Here is a 20,175-nt window from a genome sequence, read left to right as displayed (position 1 = left end):
GGCATAAACGTACCTGGGGGCACTATTTAGAAAGACGCAAAATACGTACCAATAAGTGCATATCACTGCAGTTTCCGAAAGAAATGTCCAGTGAGTGGCGCTAAAACATGGGTTCAATACATAAGCCCTGGCACGTTGTTATTGCGTTGATATAGGTACGTATTGCTGTGTTTTTATTACGTTGCTTCAGGTATGTATTGCAGCGGTTCAGAATTCAAATATCCGGGGACCGTCACTAAAATTTAATGCTCTATCGTGTTGGAAATATGCCCTACACCAAACCCAACCCTAAACCTGCCCGAAAGTGTTAACAAATGCAAAACTGATATAAAAACGCACTTGTTGATGCAACCATGCTATCTGAACTTCCTCATATGTAGATTTGAACTGTTTTGTCAAATTGTAGTTGCACGGGATTCGAACCGGAGCTCCTCGCCTCTCAAGTACGTCTCCATACTCCGTGAGCTACCGAACAAACCGACCGTTTATGAAAACACATAGATATGAAGCTGGGTATGTGTGATGCTAACATTCAAAAGCATCAGTTTTCAAATCTACCAGCATATTAATATTGTTTTGAAGTCATAACATGATATTCTTCAAGTAATTGTGCGAAAATTATGCTTTATTAATCGAAACTCTGTAAATTTGTGTGAAAAGGAATAAAAGGCGTCTGAGTTTTACTGCCTCTAGTGTTCATTTCTTTTGGAAACTGCAGTGATATGTACTTATTGGTACGTATTTCGCATCTCGCTAAAAAGTGCCCCTAGGTACGTTTATGCCAAGAGACCAGGTAGAAATTATGATATTTTTAATGTAAAAGTCTTGATGATATTATAAGGGTACTTCAACAGTTAAAAAAAAAAAAAAAGGCAGTTCATGGCCCCTTTAATGTTTTTCTAGAGGACGGTCTCCAACGGTGCACCACACTAAATTATGTTGGGATTCCTCATGCACTTCATGCATCTGAACCAATAGCAAACCAATAATAAGCAGTACATCACAAGTGCTTCTCTGCATGTCTACTCCCATTTCATCATCCACATGTTCACATGCAGACAGAACAGAGCCAGATTTAGTTGACAGTATTTGCCAAAACGATCCTAATATTTGAGAGACATGTGGGTCAAAGGCAGGCAGCGGTTGGAAATATTCCAATCTCGGCTTGTCTTGCGCTTTTGACAGGCCTATCAGGTGTTTTTTTACCATTTCTACCCTTTCCTTCCTGGCCTCATTCTGTCATAGCCGCTCTGTCTCCTCCTTAAGTCTACCGTAAAGTGTCCCAATGCACAACACATGTAAAAATGCATTATAAATAGGCTAGTCATCAATCAGTCACTCAGCGGTGTGAAGGAAAACCCACCGGTGTCGCCAATTTACTGCATTTCCATTCTTGAGTGACGGTTGAAAAGCGCATCGTCTTCAGGGTGAGTGCTTTAATCACTTCCGTCACGCTTTTGACATACAGTGGCTAATCAAAAGTGTGCTTCTGAGTGGAGACTTCATTATTCGGATACATATACGCACACTCGCCACTGACATTTGCTTATATCTATCTATATTTATCCACCAGAGTCTGGCCAATTACGCCGTTTTATCCATGAAACCCGCGGCTAACACCTGGATCGTTTGAGTGATGATTCATGACCTGTGTCGACCGCTATGTATTTGCACGGGAAAAGAAAAACAGCACTTTGTGTAATGGCTGGGATTGAGTCAACAAACCCTGAGGGACTGGATCATGTATGGCTCACCTGCCAACAGCTAATGTTATGATGGCGCTGTCTTCTGCACAATAATAAGCTGAGTTTGTTCGCTGAAGAGCGAGGTGAGGTGCGCTAGTGAGGTAACGGCTCGTCTCGATGACTGTACTGTACAATACAACAAGCAGACACACATTACACTGACCTAAAATGAGTCTCAGGCCACAAACAGCTGAGAAAGACACTTCTACTCAAAAGATTGGGGTCAGTAGGATTTTTTTTGTCATCAAGGATGCATTAAATTGATCAAAAGTGACACTAAAGACATTTATAATGTCACAAAAGAAACAAAAATAAAAATAACAAATTAAAAAAAAAATGTAAATTAATAAATGCTGTTCTTTTGAACTTTCTATTCATTAGAGTCCTGAAAAATCAAATGCATAATATACGATATATATTATACAATATACACTGCCCGTCCAAAAAAAAAAAAAAGAAGTCACCACCTGGATTTAACTAAGCAAATAGGTAAGATCATCCCATTGGATAATTACGTTATGTGCCCAAAGAATGAGGACTACCTGAATATACTGACCAGGTTATTCCATCAATGAATTTTTTCTTCCCTGATGTCACGAGGCATATTCCAAGATGACAATGCCAGGATTCATCGGGCTCAAATTGTGAAAGAGTGGTTCAGGGAGCATGACACATCATTTTCACACATGGATTGGCCACCACAGAGTCCAGAGTCAGACCTTAACTCCATTGAGAGTCTTTGGGATGTGCTGGAGAAGACTTTGTGCAGCGGTCCGACTCTCCCATCATCAATGCAAGATCTTGGTGAAAAATTAATGCAACTCTGGACGGGAATAAATGTTGTGACATTGTAGAAGCTTATCGAAATGATGCCACGACGAATGCGTGCAGTAATCAAAGCTAAAGGCGGTCCAACGAAATATTAGAGTGTGTGACTTTTTTTTTGGATGAGCAGTGTATATTATATTGTGTCTGTCTGCAGGCATGCATGCATGCATGCATGTATGTATATATATATATATATATATATATATATATATATATACACACATACATACATATATATTGTGTTTTTATCTACATTTATTAATTTAGCAGACGCTTTTATACGGTGGATGACAGAGCTCAATGCGCTGCAAATAGAAAAACACCTGCAAATTAAAACAACTTCATCAATTTGACAACACACGTTTTTTTTGCACGTGTTTTCTGAAGTTGCAGTGCATTGAGCTCTCTCGGCCACCGTATTTTTATCCAAAGTGACTTACAAATGATGACAATAAAGTTCAAAATCAAAATCAACAAAAGAGCAATGATATGCAAGTGCTATAACAAGTCTCAGTTAGTTTAACCCATTTAATCCCAAATTTTTCCCAGATATGAAAATATCCAAATGATGTGCCATTAGTAACCCTTTGAAATAATCAATAATTATTTTTAGAAATTTTTTGGGAAAAGTGTGTGAAAAATTGTGTAAACACATTTTCTATTGCTGTGTGTATAAATACTTATTACTTACATAAACTATTTTTTGGAAAGCATTGTTTTAGGATCATTGAGGTACTACTACACTTTTGTTGTGTGTTTTTGTCATTTATTGTGTCATTTTTATTAGTATTTTTTTAAATGTTTATTTTATAAAATTCTATACAGTTTTTAATTCATTCTTAATTTTAGTTGTTTTAGTGCACAAGTTTAACTAAATGAAAATAAAAACTATTTAAAATATATTACATTTTAGCTTATTTCAAATAATGAAAATGTTATTTTTTATGGTTTTAGTTTTAGTTAACTACAATAAAGCTTGGATAGTGAGTTATTTTGTATGTAGACTTTAATGCAACAGAAGAAAATGCTTTTCATTCACAATGTATTTACAAAAATAAAAAACAAAACAGTAAATATACAACATCAGAAGCTGATTTCACGCTCTAAGACAAGCAAATTTCTGAAGAAAGGTTGTTCTCTCATTGTCTCCAGATGCCGACTCTTGTTTGACGGAGTTGCTGTTGTCAGACGGCGGCTCCGTGACCCTTGACCTCATGAAACTTTGCTTCTCTTGCCGAACGAGGACGGTTTCGGATGAACGACACCAACCGGCGGCGAGAGTGGCCTGTCAGAGGAAACACAGAGCAGGTGTTAACCAGGACTCTCGCTCGCTGGATTATGGTAAAACCGCTATTAACATGAGCCGTAATAGAAACGAACAGAGAAATCAATGCAGGCCCAGCCAAACACCTTCAGAATAACATGAAACGCTGCTCTCGCTAAACATTATGCAAATGACGCGCCTGAGCAGATTAACATGAGGCATTATACATGATTTATGTAAATGTTGTGCACAAGGTCACTTTTATGTAAAGTCAAACTCAAACTTTTCACTCTGTCAGGGAGAATAAAATGAAAAGAATCTGCAGTTCACCTGCTGTCACATCCAATTTCCCGCGATACGTAATACTTATTCATAATTCATCTGTAAACAAAGTGTGTGCGAAAATCTGCCTCCACTAATCTAAAGATGTGATCCTTGTTTAATCGCTTTCTGTGCAGCGTTTACAGCTGATGCCAATAAAAATGCAAATTAATTCTGTTTTGCTTTTTTTTGCATCATGTGCTGTCAATGAATAGGAATACAGTTTATTTACCCACACAAACTAACAGATTTTCCCAATGTAATCTTATTGACAAAGAGACAAAACAATATCCAGCGCTGAGGAAGATACTGTCAAAGTTACTCATCACTGAAAGTAATTAATTTTACAGTTATACTTGTTTATAAAAATTATTTAACTAACAAAAAGCACTGATATTGAAGCTATGTAAGAGGAAGATATCATGTTGTAAATACATAAAATATATAACCATCAAATATATATCTAAAAATGTAAATGTATATATAAATGTTATATATAAACACATATGCATATATATATGCGCGCGTGTGTGTGTGTGTGTATATGCAAGGGATAGGCTATCCAAGGCTAGCTTTAATGCACGACGTGACGGCAAATATCCGCATTTTTAAAAATAATAATAAACAAAGAAAACATTTTTAAAAATAATAATAAATTAAATAATAAAAACAATTACAATAATACAACTAAATTAGGTTAACTACCTGCAATAACATGTTAAATTGAAGATATTTAAGAGGACTAATATATATATATATATATATATATATATATATATATATATATATATATATATATATATATATATATATATATATATATATATATATATATATATATATATATATATATATATATACATAAACGTTATAAACATTATTAATAATATTAACATATTAATATAATATTAAGTAATATCATTAAATATATTGATTTATATTTATTTATATGCACACACATGTATATAGATATATAATATATTTATAAATATTCACATTACATATGTAATAATAAATTATATATATATATATATATATATATATATATATATATATATATATATATATATATATATATATATATATATATATATTCAAAATAATCATAATAAAAATACATAAAACATTTAGCATAATTTAACTAAATTGTCTGACAGCAATAAACCCTGATTTGTTTTAATGTATTGAAAACCGTGATGAACAGCAGCATTAGCTAAACATATAGATATAAAGAAGAGCTAAAATGTACATTAATAAAATATTGAGAAACAACTTAAATATTATAGAAATTCTTGAGGAAACCAAAGAAGAGAGAAACGCATCTTACCTTGAAGTAATTTTTGAATCTTTTGCTGACCACATACAGAGCCATTGGGTTGATGCACGAGTTCACAGACGCCATGTTGAGGCCGATGTAGTCGAGAACAAGAAATGTGCTAAAACATCACAGGGTAAAGAACATATGAGATATGATATCACTTGTGAGGCTTCATTAAAAAATTTTTTAGAAGGCAGCTCACCAGTTTTTGGAACGGAGCTCATATGTGTCTGTTTATGTATTGGTTATAATGAGTCTTACCTCAGTAAGTTGCATCTGTTAGGATCGTGTTCATCATAGATGGTTAACTTGAGGATCCTGCTGAGATGAAGAGGAAACCAGCAAACTGCAAACACGAGAACCAGACAGAAAACTGTCCAGGCCACTTCATGTCTCTGTCGGTCAGAAGAGACGATAGATCACATACCGATCAGTCGAAGGATGTTTGTGCTCTACAATATCAGAGTTGTATTGCTAACTAAAATTGTTTAAAAAATAATTTTAAAAATAAAAAAAATATATATATATATTTTTTTTTTTTGCGATTTATACCAGTTATTTATTTTAATTAATCATATTAGATTTTTTATATGATTTGTACCACTGTTATTGTTCATTAAAACTAAAAATATTTAAAATCTAAATAAACAATATATTATATTTAAAAAAAACATATATATATATATATATATATATATATACATATACACACACACACACACACACACACACACACATATATATATATATATATATATATATATATACACATATACACACACACACATACCAGTGTTGTCATTTTTAACTAAAACTATTACAAATCATTTTTGTTAGTTGAAATAAAGAAACAAACAAACTTTAAAATTTATATTGGACTTCAACTTAAAAAAAAAAAAAATGAAATTTAGAAATGCTGAAGTTAACTGAAATATAATAAGTTGAAGTACTAAAATTACAGAAACTAAAACTGAAATGAAATAAAGGTAAATAGAAATATTAAAAAATATAAATCATATTAATATATTACAGGACCTGACAGACAGCAGCAGATACGGTCAGAGAATATCAGATATCTTATAATTCTTTGAGCCAGTTTTGTTTGTCTGATGGTTTTATGTCATTCTGATGACTCAGATATTCATAAACTGGAACAGCTTTCTAAATCCCAGGTCCAGATTTACCTGCTTTATGTGTTTGTCCAACTTCTTAACGCTTCCGCTTAAAATCCTCCAAGTCATCAGCGAGTAAAAGACAGCGGTGCATGCCAGCGGCACGATGAAATAAAACCCAAAGAGCCACCAGTCTTTGGCCATTTTATAAAACTAGAACGAGAAAAAAGAGAGTTCCTGATGAACTTGACATTTTTTCAAAGGAAGCATGTCATCATTAGACGCTCGAGCAGATCTGAGCTCAAACCACGAGCTGTTTGATGAGGAAATCACACTTTCATTGCAGCCACTGCTGTCTATATCAAAAGTTCCTCACAGACATCACAGTGAATTATTGCTTCTCATGACATGCAATATGCAGAGCTTTATTATTTGTATTGACGATTTTATTGCATGTAGTACATCTGACTACACTTATAGAAATAGTTGACCCAAAAATGGAAATTGTGATTATTTATTCACTTCAAATCCATACTTTGAGGATCACAAAAGGAGAATCTTTCCAAAGGTTGTTCTACAGAAAAGAGCTGTGTGAAAAATCTTCAGAAATTCTCTTGTTAGGTATATAAAGTTCATCTTTTGGTGAAATATTTCTTTAATATATTATTATGGAGCACCTAAAAGGACATGGTGAAATAAAAATTACTTTAATGCTGTTGTGTTCTCTCACAAAAACCTTTGCGTTCCCCTGAAAAATGTTCCCCAAGTGATGGCAAAGTTTTTTTTTTTAGGGAAACGTAATACTTTTGCAAGAGAACACAAAAGATTTACAAGTAAATGCAAAGTTTCTCGAGAATGTAACACTTCAGAGAGAATGCAACAATTTACGAACGAATGCAAAGTTTGACGAACAAATGCAAAGTTTTGTGAGCGAACAAAGTGTTTTGGAGGAACGCTATAGTTTTCCTAGATAATGCAAGTGTTTTGTGAGAGAATGCAAAGTTTCTCGGAGGAATGCTATTGCTTTGCTAAAGAACGCAAAAGTTTTACAGGTAAACGCAAAGTTTCTCGGGGAGTGTAATACTTTTTGTGAGAAAACGCAAAAGTTTTACAAGTGAATGCAAAGTTTTGAAAGCAAATGCAGTTTTGTGGGCGAACGCAAAGTTTCTCAGAGGAACGTATGGGATCCTATGCTAATTTGCGCTGCTCTTGGTAGATTGCGTTGGTCATTTTGGAAATGATCCATCTGAATCTGAGTCTGTGTCTTGTGCGCTTTTATGGCATTGCGCTAATTGGGGGAATGCAAAAAGCACTTTTCCTCGCATCCCTATGTCCCCTTAGGGGCTCCGTATATTTCTGTAGTCTTCTGTTGCAGTATTTTTCAGTTTACCTGCATGAATGGAGTGGACTGTACAGGATGGAGGAGGCATATCCGCAGATGCTCGCCTCTGTAATCCATCGTAATCAAATCAAACGCGACGGCCTCCGGAACAGCCAGTAATGTTGATATCGTCCATATTAAAGACAGTTTGATAGCGGTCCACTTGGGAAATCTGAAACCTTTGATATGACTCCTGGATGCGACGACTCGGTACCTTCAGAACAACAAACATTTCTCCTTTAGTTTTAAATGATCACATAAGGACAACATTTGATCCCATTGATGCAGTTCTGCTGCACTACATTATTGTGTTGTTATAGGATTACAAAATAATTTTCATAATTTATTAATTTAACAGCACTCATCATTATCAAAATGTTTGAGATGACCAATCAAATCAAAGGAGGGCGGGGCTTTCGTTCACAGAAGACCAGTGTGAATTTCAGCAAGATGCTTCAATTTTAACAGTGAATGTGTGAGATAAGATGTTAGATAATTATTTAATATTTGACAGCTGTTTTATGACAGAAATGTAAGTAACGGCTTATCCATTAGGTTTTTGGTCAAATTTTGAGGTTGCGAACTGAAAATGATAGAAGCTTGTTTCCACCACAGGATAAAAATAAATAAATAAAAAGGTAACTGCAATTCTGAGACATTTTTGAGATTCGCAGAATTGCGATTTACAGGTATAAACTCAAAGTTGCGAGAAAAGTCTAAATTGTGAGATATAAACTTACATTTGCAAGAACAAAAGTTAGAATTGTGAGAAGGAAAGTGGCAATTATCTTTTTTTTACATTTTATTCTATGGCGTAAATAAAAAAAATGCAAGAATTCTGACTTTTTCACTCAAAATTACGAGTTTATGTGTTGCAATTCTGACTTTCATTATCAGAACTGCAAGAAGAAAAGTCAGGATTGTGAGATAAAAATTTAATATAAAAAAATTAAATAGACAAATATAGATACTTTTTAATTCTGACTGTTTTTCTTGCAATTCTAAGTTTATATCTCACAATTCTGACTTTTCTCGCGATTCTGAGAATAAAAGTTGGAAATAGAATAAGATATAAATTCACAATTGCGAGGAAAAAAGTCTAAATTATAAAAATTCGCCATTTAGGCATATGATTAATTTCTTAATTCCCTTTAAATTATCTTTAGTTTCTTTAAATAAAAGGACCATTACAATTGTGACAGCGTCTCCCCTCAACTCAAAAAATCTATCACTTTTTTTGTCTCTCAATGTTCAAGACATGGTCACAGCCTTGCTGTATAAAGTAAAAAGTAACTAAACACTCTTACCTGTCTATGCTCAGAGTGCACAGGCTCAGAACTGTTATCCCAACAGAGGTTTTCTGAATAAACGGCACCAGTTTACAGAGCAGGACACCAAATGGCCAGTCCACTGCCAGCAGCTGCAAAACACAACAAATTAATTATACGGTCTCATCCTATTTCCAAAGTTTTTAATGCACAAAACAGTTCAGCAAAATTACCTTATAAACATTGATGGGTATACCAATCAAGATGTGCAAAATGTCGCCTAAAGCCAGACTGCCGATGAGGATATTGGGTCCGTTTCTCATGCATTTGTGTTCTTTGATTATTCTCAGGAGAGTCACGTTTCCTACCATCCCAAACAGGAATACAAAACATGAGACAATGCTGTTGATGTACTTGAAGGCGTCTTTGATCCGTGCTGGTCCAGAGCACATCGGGCTTTTGTTTGCTGTGGTGTTCAGTGGTTTCCATGAGATATTCTTTGCATCATCAGGAGGTTTGTCTGTTGTTTGAGCGCTAATGAACCTGACCGAACTATTAAAACACAGTAATAACAGGACAATGACGGGGCCCTCCATGTGAAAAGACCTGAGAAAAATCTGAAAAAGTGTAATTTAAAAAGTTTTGCATGAGATATTTGTCCGTTTATAGACAGATCCTCTCATAGTGTTTTACCTGCAGCTCTCAGTTAGGTTAGGTGTGTATATATATGGTAGTGTTCAGTCACGGCTCTTTTACAAGCAGGTACTGCACATAAATCACACGTCTTGGCAGCATTTCAAATTCAGTGCGTCATTCAGACGCCTGCGGGTCACGACACTGAGTTTCCACCGTAATCTAGAGTCCATGATGGCGTATATCTGCAGCACATTCACACACTCATCATTGTTGCTCATTTCTTCTGACGCATCAATGTCATTCCAGATGCTCGCTGGAGCTCTGCCAGAATCCACTCACTGCCAAACACATCATCAATGAGATGAATGGAAGGACTGTTCACCATCTATCTATCCATCTATCTATGTACATAAGTCTATATATACTGTACATCTAGTCAACTACCATCCATCTATCTCTCTATCAGTCTATCCAAATATTTAACCATCCATCCAACCATCCAGATATCAATCAATCAATCAATCAATCAAATCAATCAGTCTGTCTGTCTGTCTAACCAAGTATCCATCCATCTATCCATCCATCTGCCCATCCATCCATCCATTTATCTATCTATCCATCTATCTATCAGTCTGTCTCTCTATCCATTCATCCAGCCATCTATATCTGCATCAATCTAACCAATTGTCTATCCATCCACCTATACATCAATATATACATCCATCCCTACAATCTATCTAACCAACTATCTATCCATCCATACATCCATCCCTACATCAATCTGTCCATCCCTCTAACCAACTATCCATCCTTCCATCATCCATCTATATCTACATCAATCTATCCATTTAACCAACTATCCATCCATCTGTCCATCTTTCAATCTATATCTCCATCCATCCCTACATCAGTCTATCCATTTATCTATTCAACTATTTATACATCCATCCATTAATCTATCTACATCAGTCTATCTAACCAACTATCTATCCATCCATCCATCTGTCTATCCATCTAACCAACTATCCATCCATCCCGACATCAATCTATCTAACCAACTATTCATCCATCATCTATCTACAGCTACATCAATCTATTAAAATATCTATCCATCCATCCATCGCTCCATCAATCAATCCATTTATCTATTCAACTATTTATACATCCATCCATCCATATCTAACCATCTATTTATCCATCCATCCACATCAGTCTGTTTGTCTGTCTGAATGCCCGTGTGATTTCTGCTGTTGTTGGTGGTGGATACGGCTCCATATGTTGTCTTTTGTCTCTCGTTACCCAGCAGAGCTGCTCCTGACTCACTAGTTTTCCCAGGTGAAGGGATGTGATGACAGGGTCATCGCCATGGCAACCAGCCCAGCTCAGACGGAGCGGGAATGGATGAAGCGCAGCAGGCAGGCGGACAGCTGTGCGGGTGAACTGACTACAGCATCAGTCATCATCCCAAACAAACACTCACACCGCTGCTGCTTTAATAGTCTTCTCAGTGACCTTGATTTAGAGCTTCTGGTAGTTTTCTAGTCTTGTTTTATTTCTCGGCCCAAACCCAGTCAATTCTGGCACACTTGCTAATGAAGACTGAATTGGGAAAATTACAGTAATAAATACTTCTTACCTTGCATTAAAAATTGTGTTTTTGCAATATTTAATCATACTGCCATCTTTGCTTATGGATACACAGTTCCAGACACATTATTTTGAGCCAATCACTTTATCCGTAAATGTCATGTGACTGATTATACTATATGAGAACTCCTTGCAGAAAAAAAAAGAAAAAAAAAGAAGCTAATTTTACAAAAAAAAAAAAAAAAGTCACTGACAAAACTGACTGATGTAGATATAGATGGATGGATGTATATATAGACACTGATGTTGTTGTTGCGATTTACACCAGTGTTGTTATCATTAACAAAACTATTAAATTATTTTTGAAATAAATTAAAATATAAATATTAGATTTAAATTGATGTTAGACAAACTTAAAAACCTTAAATGTAAATTAGAAATGTTGCAAATGAAATAAAATAAGTTTGTTATAAAATTACTAAAATAAATATTACAAATTTAAAAATAAATATTAAAAACACTAATAAAAATGACAAAAGCACTTAAATTAATAAAACGTAAAGTAAAATTTAAATGAACACTGACAATCTAAAATTAAAACATGAAACAATTTTTAAAAATCAGCTGGTTTCTATCAACATTTCTCATTTTCATTTAAAGTGCCTCTATTTTGGGTAATGAAAGGTTCATATTGTGGTTTTGGGAGTCCCCAACAACAGGTTGGCATGCATGCAAGGTCAAAAAACACTTTCATTTTCTTATAATATGCATTTATTTTTACCTTACTTGCTCAACGACTCCCAAACGATTCGTTCAATGATTCATTTTTCCAAACCCCTCCTTTGCGTGATCCTAATCTGATTTTGGGATTCGTTTTAAAAAAGACTCGTTTCAATGATTCAGAGTCGACTCTTTCTTTTAAGAGACAATAACTTTATACACGGTGCACTTTCAGATTTAAAACTTTGCAGGATGTTTTCATTCACGTAGAGCTGTTAGACACTGCATGAAAGATCATTTTCAGAAATCCATAATAGGGGCACTTTAACTTAACCTGATGTACTAAAACAACAATTTTTAAAATCCTTTTTTATTCTTTGCTTTTATTGTCATTTTTATTTCTTACGCATCTATTATGATTAAATAGATTATGTAAAGCAGTTTGAATTAACCGTGTAATAAATGTGCTTTACTTAATAAATACAAAATAAAATAAAATAAAATAAAAAACTAATAAAAATATCAAAAACACAACAAAATAGCTAAAACTTTAACTAAAATCTAATTTAAAATGGAAAATATAATCAAAAATATAAATAAAAACTATCAAACATAAAATAATATGGACTACTGTTATAATACTTCCTTTTTACAGTGTTACAGTGCAAGAAAGAGTTGTGTTTCTCACATAAGAAAGAAAAAGCAGGTTTGGAAGGACATGTGGGCGAGGAATTGATTTTCATTTTAATTTTTGAGTGAATGGTTTCTTTCATTCAAGGGCAGAGCGAAGCGTAAGGAGCAGGTCAAACCCGGAGATACTGTAAATCAAGTACAGGACTGTCAACACGTCCAAACACACATACTCTCAAACAGCACCAATAAAAACTCATCTCCGGCGGTTACCTTGAGCGAGTCTGAAGAGATACTGGAGAATGAGATGCGAAAACAAGCAGTGTTTCATTTAGAAAAGCCAAACTCTGCTGCTCACTTCCAGCCGGCCAATAAATGAGTCGTAATCCGTTCATTTGTGAGGATCTGCCTTCCTTCATGAGCCCTTTGTGCAGAGCTTCTGAGAGAATATTGACCAGAACCCTGTACAGATATTTATTTGTAAAGGACAATTAGATTGACAATTCAACCTGAAATACCTGTCACAAGCCGTTTTACTGGTGTAATGTGACTCATTTCTGAGGGAAACCGACTAATGACAGCAATGTAGAGGCGATTAACTACTTTACTAATTTAGACAACTAACCGGACCATGAAAAGTAGGCGTTACCTACCGGAATGGAGTCACATGATTGGAGGAAGGACTGATGACATCAGCTGAAATGGAAAGTTGTCTCAGAGGTGAAGCAAGTTATTACAATTTGATTAAAGATCATGAAAATACTTACATTCATTTATCACAATAGCAATATTGGCATGCAATTTATTTATTATCTTTATTTAGTTCATTATTATTCATAATAAATAACATTTATAATATATATATATATATATATATATATATATATATATATATATATATATATATATATATATATATATTTTTTTTTTTTTTTTTTTAGAAAAATTGCATTTTGATTTAAAGTTGACTTAACATGATTTATAAAGACATTCTGTGTTTATTCCAATTATTTTTATTATATGTATATAATTATGTGCATTATTATTATTATATTAAACATTTGTAACTTTTATCCTAATGCTGTTGTCACTGTTTTATAGAAGCAATAATGCTGTGCTTTGGTATGTGTATTATTTTACAATAAAATAGACACAAATGGGGAATAACAACTAAACTAAGATAAAATAAATCATTAAAATAAAATAATTAAACTAAATAAAAATAAAATAAAACAATCAAATAAAATAAGTTACAAAACAAAATTAAAATGAAATAAATTATTAAATTAAACTAAATTATAAATTAAATTAAAATAAAAGATAAAATAAAATAAAATAAAACAAAATTAAATTAATTACATTTAAATTAACACACAAAAAAATAATAAAAAATAAAATAAAATGCACAGAAGACCAAAGATTGATTTGGATATTTTGACCGACAGGAACATTTAAATCAATCGTACACTTAATGAGCAGCAAGTGAAGATGGGCTGAAACACTAAGGTGCAGCAATTAGAAGTTGAAAAGATCTGTGATAATTCTGCATATATATATATTTTTTTGGTTACAAAGCTGCCTTTTATCTTCAAGGAGTAATACAGACGGTGGAAATGTAAGCACTTCTACAAACTCTCACATTTTCCCATCATCTCTGCTGTTACGACGCCATGCAGCTGCACAAACTCGCTCCACGATTCTCTCACTCTCTCTCAGAGAAAAGACGTGCTAATGAGATTTCATCCAAATCGCTCACCTTTTGTCACAACTTCACCAGCTCAGGAACATTTCTTATCTTTTCATAATACACTCAATCACAGACTGAGCAAATTCACTTCAAGTCGAGGTTTGCGAGAGGAATATTGATCCGTTTCCTCGCCGAGCCGCCAATTCATGAAACAAAAGAGCTCCTGAAGCTCATTTTCATCCTCCCTACTGTAATAATGAGCCCTTTGACACCGGACCGAGCAGAAAACCCACGCTGCGTCAGAAAAGCGTCACCTTCAGAGGATGAATATCGTAATTATGCAATTACAATCTAAGGCTGAATATTCAAATCAAAGAGTTATAATCAAAGGTTGCATTTTACGATGTGACGTGCACAGAAATGCACAGCTTTAATGGTTTGTGGATTGGATTTGTGGTAGGATTCGATGAAGTGTTAAGGTAGGCGAGTTCGAGTCCGTCCGTTAACATAATTAGCTTCCCTTCTGGAAATGTCGCTGTCGTAATCTGCTTAGTGGGAGCTGGTGAATTCATCTCCATTGTAATGAAGGACAAGCACAGACAGCCAAATACGCCAGCCATCTTTACCTCCAGGGGCCAATCAACATGCTATCATCCTAATGGATTTATCCCGTCCGTCCCGTACATCAGCGCTGCTGCACTCGCGGGTCACGACACCGAAACACAGCGCCGGTCTGTGAGAAAACACAACCACAAATGCAAATAATACAATGCAACTAACCATATAATAATATGCAGGGCTGGAAGAGCAGAATAACTAGAGTTTTTGAGTTTTAAAAGGAAGAAACACTTCAAGGATGTTTTTGTTGTTGTTGTTGACAAATGTCATGCATTCAATAAAACTTTTCAGGATTTTGGTGAAAATTCATCTGTTACGGTCAAGGAGTTTAGTAGGGATGCTATGACATGTCCCTACCAATATCCAGCCACTATTAAACTGTCCCAAGCAATAATTGATCAAACAATTAAATGTGTGTATGTGCAATCACTGTTGTAATTTCAGCCACATCTGAAATAGTTCATACCATTGATATTAGCTGAGGAGTTAAAGAAATACACAAGAAAACTGTACTCTTTCAAGGAAGCACATTTAATACATGAGCGGAGTAAGAACATATAAGAGCCGAAGTGTTTCAAACATTCAGCTGAATGATAAAGTGTACTCTCTTTAACTTTATGTTGTTCTGCTGTTTTGTGTTCATCTGCTTCTCCCTTTTGCTCTTTTTACATGGACTATCTCTCTATATAGACTAAAGCAATCAGATACAACAATTTCTCAAATATTTATTACATTAATTTAGGTCAGGACTTCAGAGCGGGTTTGCGAATCAATTGATTTAGATCGTAACATCGGAGCGGGTTCACAAATCATTTCATGAATTGAAGGAATCACAAAGTCACGATCTGAAATGATGGTTCGCGAATCATTATTCAGAATGGACTTCGGAGCGTGAATCATTTGATTTCGATCGGAACTTCGGAGTGGGTTTTGCGAATCTTTTGATTCAGTTGGGAATTTCGGAGAGGGTTTGCGAATCTTTTGATTCTTATCGGAACATCAGAGTGGATTCTTCGGAACGGATTTGCGAAACTTTGATTCATATTGGAACATTGGAGCAGGTTCGTGAATCATTTGATTTAGATTAGAACTTGAGCGGGTTCGCGAATCATTTCACGAATTGAATGATTCGCAATCTGCGCTCCAAGTCCTGATTTGAAATGATGGTTCGCGAATCATTATTCAGAATGGACTTCGAGCGTGAATCATTTGATTTCGATCGGAACTTCGGAGTGGGTTTTGCGAATCTTTTGATTCAGTTGGGAATTTCGAGAGGGTTTGCGAATCTTTTGATTCTTATCGGAACATCAGAGTGGATTCTTGAACGGATTTGCGAAACTTTGATTCATATTGGAACATTGGAGCAGGTTCGTGAATCATTTGATTTAGATTAGAACATCGGAGCGGGTTCACAAATCATTTCATGAATTGAAGGAATCACAAAGTCACGATCTGAAATGATGGTTCGCGAATCATTATTCAGAATGGACTTGGAGCGTGAATCATTTGATTTCGATCGGAACTGGAGTGGGTTTTGTGAATCTTTTGATTCAGTTGGGAATTTCGAGAGGGTTTGCGAATCTTTTGATTCTTATCGGAACATCAGAGTGGATTCTTCGAACGGATTTGCGAAACTTTGATTCATATTGGAACATTGGAGCAGGTTCGTGAATCATTTGATTTAGATTAGAACTTCGGAGCGGGTTCGCGAATCATTTCACGAATTGAATGATTCGCAATCTGCGCTCCGAAGTCCTGATTTGAAATGATGGTTCGCGAATCATTATTCAGAATGGACTTCGGAGCGTGAATCATTTGATTTCGATCGGAACTTCGGAGTGGGTTTTGCGAATCTTTTGATTCAGTTGGGAATTTCGGAGAGGGTTTGCGAATCTTTTGATTCTTATCGGAACATCAGAGTGGATTCTTCGGAACGGATTTGCGAAACTTTGATTCATATTGGAACATTGGAGCAGGTTCGTGAATCATTTGATTTAGATTAGAACTTCGGAGCGGGTTCGCGAATCATTTCACGAATTGAATGATTCGCAATCCGCGCTCCGAAGTCCTGATTTGAAATGATGGTTCGCAAATCATTATTCAGATGGGACTTCAGATTTATTATGAAATGTAAGACAAAAATAATGTTTTCAGACATGAAAGCACAGATATTATCTTTTTGTTTTGGTGTAAATTACTCACTAAATGCTAAACTGCTAATGATGTAAGCCACGGGGAGACTGTAGACGGCTGGGATTCATTGTATTGCATTAATAGAAAGCCAAATAATATAAAGATTTGTAATGCAAAGTATTTTTCCAAAACTAAGTTTTATTAGTATTTCCATGCTGTGACGGTGAGAGGAACATATGTGACGTAGTTTCAGATGGGACTTCAGAGCGCAAATCTTTCTTTTTTTTTTATTAAACAGTAGCCTCAAACCATTAAAAAAGCACAGTTATGAAAACAAAACAAAGATAAAAAGAAAGTATACACAAATATAAATACAAAGAAAATTTACCCTTTAAACAAACCACAGCTTTACTACAAATACCATAGTAAAACTATGGTTTTCACTGCTTTAGGATGAACAGAACTTTGAATAGTTTCCATGTACTTTTCTAGATCAACTTTGAATAAAGAAAAGAGATTTAGATCCAGATTTTTGTTTATGTAGGCTATGTGAAATTTAGCTAGCATTGCCAAACAAGTGAACGAATCTTCCTCAGAAGTGACAAAAACAGTAACTCACTTCAGTGTTTGATTTACATTATAATTACGTCCATAAGCTTTTTGTGAAATTTGGAGTAAGTCATTAATCTGTTGTTTGAGCTCTTCATATTTAAGGAGAGAACTATATTTTCCAAAATCAGACATCAATTGTTATGATTTTCAATGGTGTAGAATTTAGTTGAGATGCTGTGAAATGTCCCTATAATATCCAGCCACTACTAAATTATCCCTAGCAATAATTTTGCTCAAACAATGAAATGTCTGTTGTCTGCCGTTATGTCCACATGCATTTGCTTGCACTTTTACACTTTTGTATTCATTTCAGTACAGTTTTGGTTCACCTATGGATGTCAAAAGTAAAATTGAGCCCTGAAGCAAACCCAGATGAGACTGGCACTGCACCGACTGAGTGTGATTCAAACACAAATCCTCTGCAAATAATATTCCATCTTCTTTTATTCCAATCAGACTTTGAAGAGACTAACCTTGTGTCCTTCAGCAGGCTGCTGCGCTGGAGTTACAGCTGTGGCTGCTGATTTATATCGTCTGAAAGGGGATCTCAGTGCTTTGAAGGTTCATGCAAAGCGTCAGACCTTCAGCCACATGTTCACGTCCATCCAACCCGTTCCTCCGGCCTTGAGAAGTTCCTTCAGTTCACAGCATCAGCATCAGCATCACAGACCGATGAAATCACTCCAGACTCGATCCACTGAAGGACAGCAAACTCCTCTCACATCAGAGAATAAGACATTTAACTTCAATTAATGTAACAATACAAATATGTTGCATGACATATAGCCTGTTTAAATACTACAGTAAAAACCTGTTTGGTAACAGTAAGCTTTTTAAAAATATATAGTGAAAAGCTGTAATAGATCTAATGGGACATTTCACATTATATGTAATTTTACAGCAAAATGCTGTGAAATGTACAGTTTGTTATATTAATTAAAAATATTTAAATTGAAATAGAATAAAATATAATCAGTTTTTTTTTTTTTTTTTTGCAATTTATACCAGTGCTGTCATTGTTAACTAAAACTAAAAATATTTTTGTTAATGAAAATAAAGCTGAAATAAAATAAAATATTAGATGTTAATAAAATATTTAAATTAAACGTATTTTATTTCAGCTAGTTGCCAAGGCAACATTTCTAATTTTCATTCAGTTTAACTTGATGTACTAAAATAACTAAAACCGTAATAACATTAAAATTTAAATCAATATATTGTTTTCTGTGAATGAGTGAATAAGATGATTTTCACATCATTTTGAAGCAAATAACTCTAGACTACAAGATCCAGTTCTCAAACGTCTTGTGAACAAATGATCTGTATGTGTTTGATGGCCTTATTTCAGTGACTTTAAAATTTTAGTTTTTCACTACGCATGCATAAACGTTGTTTTCTCAGAAACAATCATGTCTACACATGCTGCTCACATATTATTGTAGCCCAGTTTGTGCTGATTACAGTGTTATTAAACTTTAGCCATTAATGTGTTTATAAGCAACTGAAAAAAGCACAAACGTCAGGGCATGGCAAAACTTCTCCAGGCCCCCAAAACACCCTCAGACCCCAGAGGGCTAAAATATAAAGTAGGAATAAAATAAAATATAAATATTAGATTTAAAATTATATTAGACTTGCCCTTGAAAAAAATAGACATGTTAATAATATATATAAAAAAAAAAAAACCTTATTTCATTTATTTGATACAGCAACATTTTCATTTTCATTCAGTTTAACTTGATGTACTAAAACAACTAAAACTATAATAAAATTCATAAAAATGTAACTTGAAAAAACTTAAATTAAATAAAATGTATTAAATAAAATATATATAAAAAAAAAAAAAAAATAAAAATTTATTTTCAAGAGTTATTAAAGTTTTTAGGGCAAGATCATCAGTGAATAAAAGCTTAAATTTGATCCGTTCCTCACACGAAGCAATCAGAGGCATAGTGCTATTCTGTCAAGTTACAAAAATCTGAACTATTCTTAGAGAATTATTCCTTTAAAATGGCCTAAAATAGGCTGATTTAATATTAAACAAAAACAACTAATTAACAGCAGTAACAAACTAAACCGGAGCACTGCAATTCTGTCAATAAAAATAGCACTTTGTGTAACGCCACGAGAGCTTATCCGGATCTCTTCAGTCAGCAGATGACTCCCAGTGTTTCTCCCTCCATGCATGTAAACACAGGCTGATTTCCTGTAAGGATGTGGTCAGAGATGTGCAGGAGCGGACAGAGCTCAGGTGATGCATCAACATCTGGCCACATCACAGACCCGTGCCAAAACAAACACCACACAGCAATCAA

At 34.4% G+C, this 20,175-nt stretch overlaps 1 protein-coding gene across 2 annotated transcripts; it reads right to left on the bottom strand.

Annotated features, from left to right (window-relative positions):
• Positions 1-3,669: 3,669 nt before the first annotated feature.
• On the bottom strand, positions 3,670-13,524 carry ednrbb (endothelin receptor type Bb). Of its 2 annotated transcripts, XM_058787307.1 has the most exons (9): positions 13,464-13,524; positions 13,084-13,272; positions 9,471-9,601; positions 9,277-9,389; positions 7,979-8,183; positions 6,661-6,801; positions 5,738-5,871; positions 5,486-5,594; positions 3,670-3,858 (listed from the first exon to the last, which is right to left on the bottom strand). In XM_058787307.1, the coding sequence occupies exons 2-9, from the start codon at positions 13,139-13,141 to the stop codon at positions 3,670-3,672; spliced, it is 1,080 nt and encodes a 359-aa protein (XP_058643290.1). In that variant the 5' UTR covers positions 13,142-13,272; positions 13,464-13,524. The 2 variants fall into 2 exon arrangements, with proteins under 2 accessions (XP_058643290.1, XP_058643289.1); XM_058787306.1 differs by lacking the exons at positions 13,084-13,272; positions 13,464-13,524 and having other exon boundaries at positions 9,471-9,833.
• Positions 13,525-20,175: the final 6,651 nt, after the last annotated feature.

The sequence above is a fragment of the Onychostoma macrolepis genome, chromosome 09 (assembly GCF_012432095.1).
Source record: "Onychostoma macrolepis isolate SWU-2019 chromosome 09, ASM1243209v1, whole genome shotgun sequence".
Lineage (NCBI taxonomy): Eukaryota > Metazoa > Chordata > Actinopteri > Cypriniformes > Cyprinidae > Onychostoma > Onychostoma macrolepis.
The sequence above is the reverse complement of the archived record's forward strand: the minus strand, read 5'-3'. Positions and strand labels throughout refer to the sequence as shown.

Excerpts from the sequence above, each read along its gene's own strand:
- ednrbb (XM_058787306.1), bottom strand. The coding sequence starts at position 9,833 with ATGGAGGGCCCCGTCATTGTCCTGTTATTACTGTGTTTTAATAGTTCG. Across the intron at positions 9,390-9,470 it reads TACCCATCAATGTTTATAAG|CTGCTGGCAGTGGACTGGCC; the intron begins GTAATTTTGCTG and ends TGTGTTTTGCAG. Across the intron at positions 3,859-5,485 it reads GATTCAAAAATTACTTCAAG|GCCACTCTCGCCGCCGGTTG; the intron begins GTAAGATGCGTT and ends TTCCTCTGACAG.